The sequence below is a fragment of the Suncus etruscus genome, chromosome 16 (assembly GCF_024139225.1).
Source record: "Suncus etruscus isolate mSunEtr1 chromosome 16, mSunEtr1.pri.cur, whole genome shotgun sequence".
NCBI lineage: Eukaryota > Metazoa > Chordata > Mammalia > Eulipotyphla > Soricidae > Suncus > Suncus etruscus.
This window is the reverse complement of record NC_064863.1, coordinates 64,936,903-64,951,660: the sequence shown is the minus strand read 5'-3', so window position 1 is coordinate 64,951,660 and position 14,758 is coordinate 64,936,903. Positions and strand designations below refer to the sequence as shown.

At 37.2% G+C, this 14,758-nt stretch overlaps 1 protein-coding gene across 1 annotated transcript; it reads right to left on the bottom strand.

Moving 5' to 3' along the window:
• Nucleotides 1-13,700: 13,700 nt before the first annotated feature.
• LOC126032651 (E3 ubiquitin-protein ligase RBX1) lies at nucleotides 13,701-14,218 on the bottom strand. The gene has a single exon (XM_049790302.1). The coding sequence runs from the start codon at nucleotides 14,209-14,211 to the stop codon at nucleotides 13,885-13,887; it is 327 nt and encodes a 108-aa protein (XP_049646259.1). The 5' UTR covers nucleotides 14,212-14,218; the 3' UTR covers nucleotides 13,701-13,884.
• Between the last annotated feature and the right edge of the window lie 540 nt (nucleotides 14,219-14,758).

The following is a 14,758-nucleotide window of genomic DNA, read 5'->3' as shown; positions in this document are numbered from 1 at the left end:
GCTGCCTCCACCCGCTGAAGGTTCTGGAAGCCGCTGGCTGGGCATGCTCAGTGCATGCCTGCTTTAGCTCCCCTGGGAGGTCACTTGGTCTGTGCCCTTCGAGGCCAGGGAAGGCCTGGCAAGTACAGTGCAGGATCAAGCTGGAAGCTTTCACCCCTACTCCTCCTCCTTCTTCTCCTCCTCCTCCTTCCTTTTCTTCTTCTTCTTCTTCTTTTCTTCTTCTTCTTCTTCTTCTTCTTCTTCTTCTTCTTCTTCTTCTTCTTCTTCTTCTTCTTTTTCTTCTTTCCTTCTTCATCTCCTCCTCTTCATCTTCCTCTCCTCCTCCTTCTCTTCTTCTTCGTCTCCTCTTCTTCATCTCCTCTTCTTCTCCTTCTTTTCTTCTCCTCCTCCTCTTCTTCTTTTTCTTCTTCTTTTCTTCTTCTTCTTGTTCTTGTTTGGGTTTTGAGTCACACCTGGCACCCTTCAGGTATTATTCTTAACTCTGAGCTCATGGATCATATGGCAGGTTCAGTGGATCATATGAGATGCTGAGGATCAAACTCACGCCAGCTCCTTACAAGGCAAACACCCTCCCCGCTGTGCTATTGCCTCAGTCCCTTGCTTGTCTTTTTTTTTGGGGGGAGGGGCACACCCGGCGTTGCTCAGGGGTTACTCCTGGCTGTCTGCTCAGAAATAGCTCCTGGCAGGCACGGGGGACCATATGGGACACCGGGATTCGAACCAACCACCTTTGGTCCTGGATCGGCTGCTTGCAAGGCAAACGCCGCTATGCTATCTCTCCGGGCCCTTGCTTGTCTTCTTGATCCTTCCTTTCACCTTTTCACCTTCTGTGTGGCTGTTACTGTGCTCGTACCATACTCAGGCCTAGACATTCACAGGTCTCCACTTGCTCTAGTGGTGGAAGGAAATATTAACCAAAGGATGGCAAATAAGTATAATAGTTCCGCGTGTATCAGATGAATGCTGACATTCAGGTGTGCAATAGTGTGAAACTATATGCTGTAAGAATCTGATTGAGTTTGAGGATTGGAGAAAGTTTTCCCAGAGGTTTCCTTGCCTATTCTTTCCCCCACTAAAGTGAGTATATTATGATGAAGAAGCAAGCCAGAGAGGTAGTGGCATAACATTCTGTCCAGGCTGGGAAGCACAGAGTGAAAACAATGCTAGGAGAAGAGTTTCTTTGAGAAACTGAAGGAAGGGTAATAGAACAGTTATCAAGAAAAGGCGGAAAGAGGGAGGGTAGAACAGACTATGGGCCTTGGTTTTGTGTGTGTGTGTGTGTGTGTGTGTGTGTGTGTGTGTGTGCTTTTTTTTCTCTTTTCTTGGAAATAAACGTGGTGGCAATCCCATTTGTAGTAGAGCAGCAACTTAGACATGGGGGAAAAGTCACAATAAGTTCTCTATTACATGCAACTGATTTCTTAAATTTTGTAATGATAGTATGACCAACAAACCCATATAACATCAAATTTCACATATTAGTCATTTCTAAGAGTGTGAGTAAATAGTGTTGAGTATATTTTACATTGCTATACAGCAGATCTCCAGAAACTTTCATTTTGCAACACTGAAACTCTTATGTCCACTAAAGATGAATTTCATGGACTGGACAGACATTACAGAAAGTAATTGCTTGTCTTGAACACAGTCTACACAATTGAGCTGTAGCATCACATATTGTACCTCTGAACATGGCAAAGTGGGACCCCTTAGTACAGATGCAGGAGCAAGCACTGAGTTGGATGTGTTAATAAAAAAAAATTGGCTCAAAATCGAAAAGAATTAAAACTCAAATTCATCTTCACCTCCTCACTTCCTCTCAGAACATGTCAACCAACTTTCTGTTTTCTGTTTACAATATTTGACTTATGGGGCCAGAGAGATAGCAAGGAGGTAAGGTGTTTGCCTTTCATGCAGGAGGTCATCGGTTCGAATCCCGGCGTCCCATATGGTCCCCCATGCCTGCCAAGAGCAGTTTCTGAGCCTGGAGACAGAAATAACCCCTGAGCACTGCCGGGTGTGACCCCCCCCCAAAAAATTAAAATATTTGACTTTACATAATTCAAACAAATATTGTTCTTTTATGAATGATATTATCCTCAAGATTAGTCCATTTTGTAACATGTGACAGGACCTCTATTTTAAAAACTGTATGATATTCCATATTTGTATACTGTATTATATTTATATATCATATTTTTGTTACTTGTTCATCTGTCAATGAAGATTTGAATAGCTTCACCTCTTGGCTATTGTTATTACTGATTCAATGATCAAAGATATGTAAGTTTTTCTTCTAGACCCTATTTTTAATGCCTATGGATTAATTCCTAGAAGTGGAATTGCTGAATAATATGATAATTTAATTCTTAATTTTTTTGTTTGTCTTTTTTACCACACCTGACCATGTGAGGCTACTCTTAGTTCTATAATTGGGGGTCATTCTTGTTTATGCTTGAGGAACTATGTGGTGCCAGGAATTCAATGTAAATTCTCCATCAAGTGTAAGCTTCAATTCTTTACAGCATCTCTGGGCCATCTGTTTTGTAAATTGTTTTATATAAAGGCCATGTTTTACATAGTTGCTCATAATACATTTGTTCCAAGACCAATCCTGCCACCAATGTAAAAATTTCCTCTATTATTGTCCCACCCATTTCCAAACCTACCCTTGGCAGGCACAAAATAATATCTTTTATATTGCTTGTTTATAAATAATATAGATAAGTAATAATAAAATTATTTTAGTACAACAATAGAAAAATTGTGGAAATTAATGTATCTCATAATGAGATCATTAAATAATTGTCAGAAGGTTTACTAGATTTATTGCTAGTTGATTTTCTATTATTTGTTTTGTTTCTGAATATTAGGTATCTTTGAATCTGTGTTGATGTCTAAATTGGTGTGTTTCTACTAGGATGACAATACTAAAAAAATTGGAGGACAGCCAAGAAATTCCAAGCTTTATGGCTAAATGCTATGGCTTTGTGGGCATAATTTCAGCTGGAGTATGATAAGGTGGTGTGAGGGAGTGCCAAACTCCAAAAAAGTCCTGGGGAAATCACCCAAATACCTGCATACCTGAATTTTTTTGAGGTGATTGGCTTCTCTGTAGAGCACCATATTTATGTGGTACTACTCCATTGGCCAAGTGGCAGTTGTGGGTGATGAGTGCAGCTGCTGTGGCTTTGGCAGGACAGGGAATTGGTTCTCCTTTTCTCCTCTGTTGCCATTTTTAGCTGTGCATCCAGTGTACCCATGATTTTTCACTGCTTGGTATAAATCTCTTTTGAGAACAGAGTGAACCTATGAATTGGATGACTGCAGATATGGTGACTATGTTTGTGGATGTGTGGCCCTCTATTTTTAATTTTGGGGAGGAGCCATAGCCAACAGTTCTCAAGAGGTAATGCAAAGAAGCATTGATTCAAGTCTTTTAAGTTTGGCTACTTGGAGCATCCTATTGTGCTATAGAAACTTGCTATATGTTCTGGGTACTTGGAGCATCCTATTGTGCTATAGAAACTTGCTATATGTTCTGGGTACTTGGAGCATCCTATTGTGCTATAGAAACTTGCTATATGTTCTGGGTATTAACTTTTCATAAGATATATGATATGCAATTATTTTCTTTTATTTCATTGATTCAAGTCTTTTAAGTTTGGCTACTTGGAGCATCCTATTGTGCTATAGAAACTTGCTATATGTTCTGGGTACTTGGAGCATCCTATTGTGCTATAGAAACTTGCTATATGTTCTGGGTATTAACTTTTCATAAGATATATGATATGCAATTATTTTCTTTTATTTCATTGATTCAAGTCTTTTAAGTTTGGCTACTTGGAGCATCCTATTGTGCTATAGAAACTTGCTATATGTTCTGGGTACTTGGAGCATCCTATTGTGCTATAGAAACTTGCTATATGTTCTGGGTATTAACTTTTCATAAGATATATGATATGCAATTATTTTCTTTTATTTCATAGGTTTCTTTTCTTTCTTTTTTTTTGGGGGGGGGCTCTGGGAGGCCTACCCAGCGTGCTCAGGGGTTACTCCTGGCTCTGCACTCAGAAATCACTCCTGACAGGCTCAGGGAATCATAAGGAATGCCAGGAACCAAACCAGGGTCTGTCCTGTGTTGGCTGCTTGCAAGGCAAACACCCTACCACTGTTGCTTTTCACTCTTCTGATTGTTTCCTCTGATGTACAAAAAAAAAATTTTTTTTTGGTTTTTGGGCCACACCTGGCACTGCTCAGGGATTACTCCTGGCTGTCTGCTCAGAAATAGTTCCTGGCAGGCACAGGGGACCATATGGGACACCGGGATTTGAACCAACCACCTTTGGTCCTGGATCAGCTGCTTGCAAAGCAAACGCCGCTGTGCTATCTCTCCGGGCCCTGATGTACAAAAATTTTAACTTTTATGTAGTTCCATCTATTTCAATGAACTCTTTAATCTAATCTTCCATTAAGGAACTTATAACAGCAACAATTTAGAAAAATGGACTTACCACCATAAAAAAGACCTGGTACTTGGGGACATTAAGATTAAAACTTAATTTTTTAATGTCTGTCTCGAATACAGGCAGGGGATGAAGAGGAGGGAGATAGGGGGCATTGGTGGTGAGAATGTTGTACTGATGAAGGGGGGGTGTACTTTTATAACTGAAACCCAACTAAATCATGTTTGTAATCACAGTGTTTAAATATATTATTAAAAAAGAAAAATATCATTTTCAATATTGTAAATAGATTATAAAATGCAATATATAAGCATGTTATACTGATATGCTATGAACATTAAGGACATTTAAGAAGTCTATTACTTAACTAAACTTTAATATTTTCCATCTCCAATCCTTGTTTAATGATTCACTATCAAGCCTATTATTTACTAGGTAAGCAGCCTCAATTGTGTCCAAGACTACCCTTAGATAGTTGAACATTTCTTATATTGCTTACTTTAATCCACTCATTTATGTGAAATGAAAAGAAAGCATTCAAAAATTCCCTTGGCTTTGAGAGTAGGGCTCCCCCTAACAATTATGTTTGTTGCTAGTTTAGCTAGATCAACCAATTAGAGATTAGGACGGAAATAGATTTCCTAAATAAATATGATTCCCAAGAACATGTTCTCTAAAGAACTTTTGAGTCTGGAAGATTCATATAGAAACAACTCAAGAGAATTCCATTCTGTCACTATGGAGAAAAGTGGTGTCCCTCTCCTTTTGGGTATTATCATCCTGACTCTGAATAGTGTTCAAGGTAAGTGGTTATAAATTATGTTAGGTCAGTAAGTAAATTCAAAAGTGTTAATTGTATATCTCTATTCAAAATCTTTTAATTTGTCCAATTAAGAAGATTGATTACATGCCTAAAAAAGTAATGTGAGCTACTCATAAAAGCTCCTTAGTGATATTACCACTGACCTGCCACTTGAAACTGTCTTAATAGTCTAGGTGAGTGGCATATTGTAAATGTTAAATAAGTATTTTTATATGGGTGATGCTGCAATGAAAGACTTTGTCTCCTAAATTATTCTGTCATCTCTTAATTTCTTGTTAATTATAATTAGTCAATTGAGGATTCAATCATCATATTCTTCCTAATTTGTTTGCTGCCTCCTTTTATTATCTTGAACAAATTGATTCAATAATCATATTCTTCCTAAGTTGTTTACTACCTCCTTTCATTATCTTGAACAAATACTTTTCTAACTTCCCTTTTCTCTTCTGTAATATTAAAGTGGTATAACTATTTTCACAAAGCATGGCATAGAGTAAACACTGAAAAGATATGCTCAATAAGTAAAAAAGAAAGAATTAAGAGAATGGAGTGTCAGAGACTGGAAACAGAAGGAAGAGGCTGAGTTGGAAAAAAAATTAAGAGGATGTATTTTAAGGAGGTTTTAAAAGTTTACTTTTAAACTTGAAAGAAGATAGTGGTAGTGTTAGCATATAAAGAATTCTGTTGTTATAAGTAGTTTTCTGTACAAACACCTGCTCCATTTTCCTTAGTCAGATAATAAATATCTTTGAAATTTTCATCAGAAATGTGTTCTGTGGGGCTGGAAAGATAGCATGGAGGTAGGGTTTTGCCTTGCATGCAGAAGGTCGGTGGTTCGAGTCCCAACATCTCATATGGTCCCCTGAACCTGCCAGGAGCAATTTCTGAGTGTAGAGCCAGGAGTAACCCCTGAGTGCTGCTGGGTGTAACCCAAAAAAAGAAAAAAAGAAATGTGTTCTGCAAACCACACATGCCTATGTATCTACTTGCAATAGGCATTTATTAAATATTGTGAAAATATCTTTTCCTAAGCTTATCAGATATCAGATATAATTATTAAGAGTTATGCTTTTGGACTCAAAATAGTCTAAGCTAGAAAACCTTATTTACTGAAAATAGCCCTTATTTACTGAAAATTGAATAACTTGTTCTTTAAGATAACTTTACTAAACTTTAACTGTTTTATCTATAAAGTGAAGATAATACCTACTTCAAAAGTTTGTGGTAATGATTAGATACCAAAAATAATCATGAGGTCAGAGCTATTGTAGAAGGGTTAAGGTACTTGCCTTATATCCCACAAACCCTATTCAATCCCTTGTACCACATATAGTCCCCAAGCACTGCCAGGGCTCATTCCTGAGCAAAAAGACAGGAATAGCCCCTGAGCACCACTGGATGGGGTCAGAACATAAACATATACAATAAATATATAAATATATATACATAAATATGTATATTTATAAATATATACAATAAATATTAAATTATTAATAATCATGATTAAATCAAAGATATTATCATTTTGATGAATCACCAAATTTGAAACATTTCCCTAAACTAATATGTTTGATCTCTGTCTCTTTCCCTTAGGGATTCCTACAATGAAGTCTCAACGCTGTTATTGCACCAACACCAGCACAAAAATTATGAAAATCAACTCCTTAAAGAGCCTTGAAAAATACCCCCCAACTGTTTTCTGTGATAAAACTGAAATCATGTAGGTAAAAAAATCATTTACCATATATGTGCCATATAGGAAGAAACACTACATTTTTATGAATATTGCCTCAGGAGCACTGATTTATACAGATATTTAAGATGCAATTTGTTAGAACCCCACAAATATAAACTGTTTCTTTTTTTTTTTTTTTTTTTTTTTTGGTTTTGGGTTTTGGGTTATACCTGGCAGTGCTCAGGGGTTACTCCTGGCTCTATGCTCAGAAATCATTCCTGGCAGGCTCAGGGAACCATATGAGATCCTGGGATTCTAACCACCAACCTTCTGCTTGCAAGGCAAATACCTTACCTCCATGCTATCTCTCCGGCCCCTTATAAACTGTTTCTTTCTTTTCTTAAATCAAACAAACAATAAACTTCTCAAATGGGATTTAAAAGTAGAGATGATGTATTTCCAAAAAAATATTTGTTCTTTGCAGAAAAGTTGTTTTTTATATATTTTTATACACATCCAGTTATTTTTATATAACCCAGTGCTCAGGGGTTATTACTGGCTCTAAACTCAGAAATCACTTCTGGCAGTCTCGAGGGACCATATGGGATGTCAGGATTCGAACAGGGGTTCATCCCGGGTTGGCTGCGTGCAAGGCAAATGCTCTACCACTGTGCAATAGCTCCAGCCCCATTGCAAAAAAATTGTTAATGTAAATAATTTAAAGGAGCATAAAAATGACATATATGGTCTTATGCCAGGAAACTTTAGGGGTAGGGTTTCTTTGTATTTAGGCCAAGGTTATTCCTTTCCATGCCCCTCATATTTTGGTGGGCCTATGCAAACAATTGCCATTCTAACACCATTTTTGCTGTGCTCCTTTGACTCTAATCCTTAAAAAAAAAAAAAAAAAAACCACTTAAAATTTGAGGTTAACTTAAGCTAATATGCATGTACATGGAAATGTAAAAAAATACTATGCCTCTAATGTTTAAGGAGCTACCTAAGTTTTATGGCTTTAGATTGCCTTGTGTGCTGTTAAGAAATATGATAATGTGTTACAATCTGGGGACTTGAGGGACAAATTGTACATGGATTCTGTTTTATTTATCTTAACGTTCTTTGGCTGAAAGTTCAAAGTTAAGATATCAGCAAGGGGACTTCTTCTGAAAATTATGTTAGGGGTGATTGTCCTTCCACTGTAACTTTACCTTGTCCTCTTTCTTTGCATCTTTGTTCTCATAATTAAAAATAAAAAAAATATGCTGAAAAAAATGACATATAATACTATTACTCAGGAATAAATATTGCTTTAGGAGAGTTCTTTCTCAGTAATGTTCTGAGTTTCTGAGGTGAGCCAATCCAGCAATGGTGGACTATGATTTTAGAATCACAAGGGACATGTTCTAGCTTTGTAAGCTATCTCCAAGGCCAGATAAAAATAGTGTTAAGCTTTTGGTATGTGGCCCTCCCTCATTTGCTTAGTGTATTCATTTTACACACCTAAAATATATACATGCACATTTATGTAATTTACATACACACAAAAATTATATACTGCATATAAAATGATTTGCTGCATATCTTTTTTGTTTGTTTGTTTGTTTTGGGGCCACATCCAGTGATGCTCAGGGATTACTCCTGGCTATGGGCTCAGGACTCGTTCTTGGCTTGGGGGACCATATGGGACACTGGGGAATTGAACCTTGGTCCTTCCTAGGTCAGCTGTGTGCAAGGCAAATGCCCTACCTCTGCCATACCACTGCGCCTCTGCTCTGGCCCCATCATTTTATAGTCAACTTCTTCATTAATACCATGTATGCAACATTTCCTTATAATAATAATAATCCCTAAGTCACTTTTTAGGGGCCACACTCAGCAGTGCTTAGGAATTACTCCTGGCTCTTCAGTCAGAAATTACTCCTGGGAGACCATATGGGATACTGGGGGTTGAATTTAGGTTTGTCGTGTGCAAGACAAGTGCCTGACCTCTGTACTATTTGGCTCAATAAATTTACTTTTAATAACAAAATTGACAATAACCTACATATGTAATACTTAAATGTTATTTTTCCCCTTTTTTGCTTGGAAATTAAATTGTTGTCGTGGCAATATTGTGTCTATAATTTCTTCCTATAAATAATATATTCTAAATATTATTATATGTCGATTAAAAGATAAACATTCTTTAAGTCTTTGATACCACAAATAAGGCTAATATAATATAATAGCTACTCTTATTGATTAAATAAGAAGACTTTGTTTTATATTTAAGTTATTCCTAGAAAACTGTGATTATAAAAATTCAATCAACTTGGGGCCAGAGTGGTGGCACAGGGTGTAAGGCATCTGCTTTGCACGTGCTAGCCTAGGACAGACTGCAGTTCGATCTCCCCCCATCCCTTAAGGTCCCCCAAGTCAGGAGCAATCTCTGAGTGCAGCTCCAGGAGTAACCCCTGAACATCACTGTGTGTGGCCCAAAAAACAAACAAACAAAAAAATTCAACCAACTTACTAATTTGTCTAAGAGAATTTTTTATTATATTTTAAGCAGTTTGACTAGAAATTTATGCCGATTTTCAATGTTTCTGCATTAAATATTAGACATATTTACTACTATATTGTGTTCATTAAATAGTTATTTTTGGTACAACAGAACAAATGTAAGATTCTCCAGTTTTATAAACTGATAGATTTAAAAAAATCTTAGGGTTTTGTATATTTTCAAAATGTACTTAAATTTTCTCACTCAGAAAAGACTGGCAGGAGCAATAGTAGAGCAGGTAGGGCACTTGCCTTGTATACAGGAAACTCAGATTTGACCTCAGCACCTTATATTGTTTCCTGAGCCCTCCAGGAGTAATCCCTGAGCAAAGCTAGCTGTGTCTTCTTTTCAAAAAAAAAAGATTAATAACAGAAAGAAAATGAGGAAACTGAAAACAAAACGGAGTTCTCAGGTGCTATGATACAACAATAATAGAAACCTATTGCAACTGGGTAGATGAATTCTGGGGGAAAATGAAACATTTAAATTCTAATTTTTTTTCAATCATTACTATTTTCTTGGCAGTGCTATAATGAAGAATGGAGCTAAAACATGCCTGAACCCAAATTCAGCAAAAGTGAAGAGTTTAATCAAAGCATGGAAAAGAAAGGTTGGTGAAGGAGAAACCAATTTTGACTTATTTTAGAAATTCCTCTGAAAGATAAAAAAAATCTATGTAGCTAAGGATGTTTCTTGTGTATAATTGTCTTCTTATTTTGTTTCTCTGATGATGTTAGTACCTTGAGGTATAATCATATTCCTGCATATGGTATCACTTTTAGATCTCCTACAGTAGAATATGTACTCTGTAAAGGCTGAGAGCTTTTCTTTTTTGACCAATGCAGTAAGTATGCATTTATGTGAATGGTAGACACTGAGGTTAGAAAGGTAATCAGAGTCCCTTCCTTCTGAAGCAAATATGTTCTCACGTTATAGCACATTGTGAGGAATTAAAATGAGAATAAGTACAAGAATCTTGAAGATTACATAGGGAGAAATTAACTTTTCTGTGGATGGAGCAGAAAAAAAGCACTTAGGTAATTTATAGTTGACATTTGACATGTATCCTTAAGGGAAAGTAGTCCACCAGGAAGCTAAAGATAGTATAAAGGAACACTAAAATCCAGACTGACAGAGACAGAGAGAATTAGAGAGTCTGCTGTGCTTCAGGAAGCTTCAAGTGAAGTGGCTGGAGTTTGTGAGAAGGGAGTGGGGAAATTCAGGTAGAAAATAGAAAAGAACAATGCTTGAAGAATTCTAAATGAGGGCCGGAGAGATAGCATGGAGGTAAAGCGTTTGCCTTTCATGCAGAAGGACGGTGGTTAGAATCCCGGCATTCCATAAGGTCCCCTGTGCCTGCCAGAGGCGACTTCTGAGCATGGAGCCAGGAGTAACCTCTGAGCGCTGCCAGGTGTGACCCAAAAACCAAAAAAAAAAAAAAAAAGAATTCTAAATGACGGGGCAGAAGAGAGCACAGCGGTATGGCGTTTGCCTTGCACACAGCAGACCCAGGACAGAGGGTGGTTCGAATCTTGGTGTCCCTTATGGCTTCCCAAGCCAGGAGCGATTTCTGAGCGCATAGCCAGGAGTAACCCCTGAACATCACTGGATGTGGCCCCCCCCCAAAAAAAAGAAAAATAAATAAATGACATGCTAATGTATAAAAGTTAGAGGACCACAGAATATGTGTCTGGGACCTTGGCTTCTAGAGTTCAAGACTAGTACTGCCTCATACCACATTAGCCTGCAACTTTGGGCAGCTCACCTTCTCCGAGAATCAATTTCCTCTGCTGTAAAAATCAGATACTATTAGTTCTGACCTCAGAAATCTGTTGCGGAAACCAGGGGGCCTGTAAGCAAGGCTGGAGTGAGGGTAGAAATCATCCAAATAAAAGACAAACAAGGGCCAATTAGGTCATTGCTTCCTTTTCCAGAAAATCAAAAGGAGCCTGGTTGAGAGTGAAACTTAACCTTAAATCAGCTTGAGGATAAAGAAAAATCACAATCAGGAGAGTGCAAAAATTATAGAGGGAAATAAATATGGTAATATAAACATTATTTTCTCTCTTCTTACAGAGCACCTTTAAGAACAAACAGATGAAGGGGAAAAAAATTGCAAAAAACAGAAAAGCACAAAAGCTCCAAAAATCTCAACAGCCTCATCAAAAGAAAACTACATAGTAATTACCTTGCCAACAATTATTTTGTGGGTTTTTTTTTCAGTTATTTTTAATTACACAGAAAACTTTTGCAAATGGGAATCATCATAATTCATACAGTCATTGTTGTGTCGTGTAATAATATGAAATTGTAAATGAAGCTGGAGAGTTAGTTGTTTTTTAAATTGCAATGTTATATATGAATCAATTCAAAAGCAAATTTGCCTTTGTCCTTCCACTTTCACCAAATATATTTCATCATCCTTAAGAAAAATGATTTGGACAACTGTCCACACAACATAGCCAACACACAACGAACAGCTGCCTGGGAGAGCAGCCCAGGGTTTTCTAGGCTACAAACTTTAGCTTTCACATGGTAAATTCTCACGCATATGTCAGTAAACCCTAACATGCTGATAAACAAGAAGCTTGGAATTGAGCTGGACCTCACCAAGCTGCCATTGGCTATCAGCATATACAGCTGAATCAAAATGCAGATCATATATACAGTGTGCATGTGAACCTTTGCCAAATGTTTTCAGGGAACCACATAGGAGAACACAAACATTTTGCTTTCAGAACATTTTCACTAGCTCTGAGGGTCCTGTGACTCCACTTTGATTATCCAAGCTGATGATGGGATATAAATTAGGGCCTTATCTAAGCAAAACACACCAACTACTGCTAAACTACACCATTGGAACTATTTCTTCATACTGTTGCCCTGCTTCAGTCAAACCATTTCTCAACCATCCTCCCTCATCTCTCTAACAAAGATCATGCTATCCCCACCTTTCAAACCTGCAGGACTGACTTCTCCATTCATCCTCAAATCTTCCATTCAAGTCTACCTATTAAAACATTTGCATCAAATTATCTTTAAAAAAATGTTTTCAGACTGTTCACATGGGTCAGCACTTATTTGTTGTCAAATTTGTTGTTTGGTTGTGATTCTGTTTTTGATTTGGTTGGTTGGTTGGTTGGTTGGTTTTGTGCATCTCTCTAAAATAAGATGGTCTGCTCTTTGAGGACAGAAACCTTATTATTTCACTATCTGACACCATTCTCCATATATTGTGGAGCTAGGTTTTGAGTAATTGCTTTATTGATGTCATTACAGAGAAGGAGCTGGTTATTTACTTGCTGTTGTATATTGTCAATCTTCAATTATCATTTTATTCTTTATCATTTGCTTATTATCAAGAGACAATGTCTTTATAAGGGAAGTTGTGGTGTTGCAATATCCTTTTCTTGTGCAGGATGTTAACTTGGCCAGTACAACAAATATGAAGGAAATGTTTACACTTGGGAATAGTTTAACTGATTTTATAAAATATTCAGGATACCTGACATCAAAGACTTTTACAAAGGGAAGGGACCCTTTAGAGGCCATCTTTGTTCTTTCCTTACCAAATGTATATCCTTCAATGCCATTCTAGGATCTGATGAAAAAGCCACCAAAATCCTTATGAAAACTTGTTTTAGGTAAATAGACATTTCAGTGTAGTTTAATTTGTTTCAGAGTTAATATTGTGATTAATTATTATCATATTGGATTTTTATGAAGAAAGAGGCAGCAGAATACCAAGAACTGGAAGGAGCTCCAAATCTTGTCAGCAGAGAGCATGATTGATTGTCCCTAAGTTTCTGTAGCATTTGAAAACCTTTGAAAAGAGGTGGCAGACTGAATTGTATGGGAGAGAATGTCTTTGGCCAAAATTTTAAAAAGCATTCATGCGTTTCTAAATTTTGTCACTTTTTACAAGTAATTTTTAGTGCTGCCTAATGATAAGTCAACCCACTTTCTTATATATATACATGAGACTCTTAACTCCCTCCATGTTACTGCTCTCAAAAGTTCTACATGTTCCATAAATTTGAAAGTCTATGTTCCCATTAGCATGTATCTTCCAGACAAAGTAGACTAGAAACCATATATTTTTGTCATGTAACTAGAAACCATATGTTTTTACTAACACATAATAATCACTCGTACATAGTATTGTGTATAAGGATGATTAAGTTTGAAGCAATATTTTTTTTTTTCTGGGATGCAACTGGACTTTATTTGACACGGAATACAATATGGCTGTGGAACAGGCAAACCAAAGACACAAAGCGGAAAAGACACCGTTCTACCTAGTTTATAATTAATATGAGGGCAAGTCATTAAACGAATAACAAAACAATCAAGCTTGATAGAAGAATTCTTATTCTAGTTAGTGGCCATACTTTTGGAACTCCCACTCTCTGTTGTCCAGCGGACACACCTGCCTCGTCTTGAGCCAGCGGGAGATGCAGTGAAAGTGAAACGCGTGGTTACAGACGCCCCACGCCACTGTGCACTCTTCAGAAGTCGCGGATGCTTGGTTCGCTTGACACTCTATGCAAAGATCCATAATGTGGTTCCTGCAGATGGCACAGTTATCGACCACAATATCCCAGGCCCAGAGGGCTACTGCATTCCACTTTTTCACTTCAAAACGCTTCTTGCCCGCGCCGCTGTTGGTGCCGCTCGGGGTATCCACATCCATCGCTGCCGCCATTTTGGAAACACACACCAGTTTGAAGCAATATTAGCATATATTCCTTGTACTTTAAATAGTTTCTCATTTGAAAAATAAATAAACCATTATTTAGAAATAAATCTTGACTGTTAAAATGTCTTAAGCTTGTAAAAGCTATTACAGGCATAATAGTAATTTTCACATGTTCTTTATCATTGCTTTTTATTTCAAATGAGGTTTGAGAGAGATATGTCAAAGCCCTTTATATGGGTTCTTTGAGGACAGAAAATAAAATCTATGGGAAATATAAAAGCACCCGCCAGCCAATATTGACTTTTTCTGTTTAGTTTTGGTTTGTGGCTATACATGGCAGTGCTCAGGACTTACATACATCTCTTAGACTTAGGAGACTATATGGGTTGTCAGTATTCAAACCTAGGTGGCTTCATGTCAAGACAAGATCACTATCCACTATGCTATCTTTCCAGCCCCAACAATACTGAGTTACAAGTTATGTTGAATATGCTTTCCCACCTAATCCTCAGAATAATACTATTCCAATAAAATATGCACGAAAGTTATTTTG

What these genes read in the sequence shown, in the direction of transcription:
- LOC126032651 (XM_049790302.1), bottom strand. Translation starts at nt 14,211, where the DNA reads ATGGCGGCAGCGATGGATGTGGATACCCCGAGCGGCACCAACAGCGGC.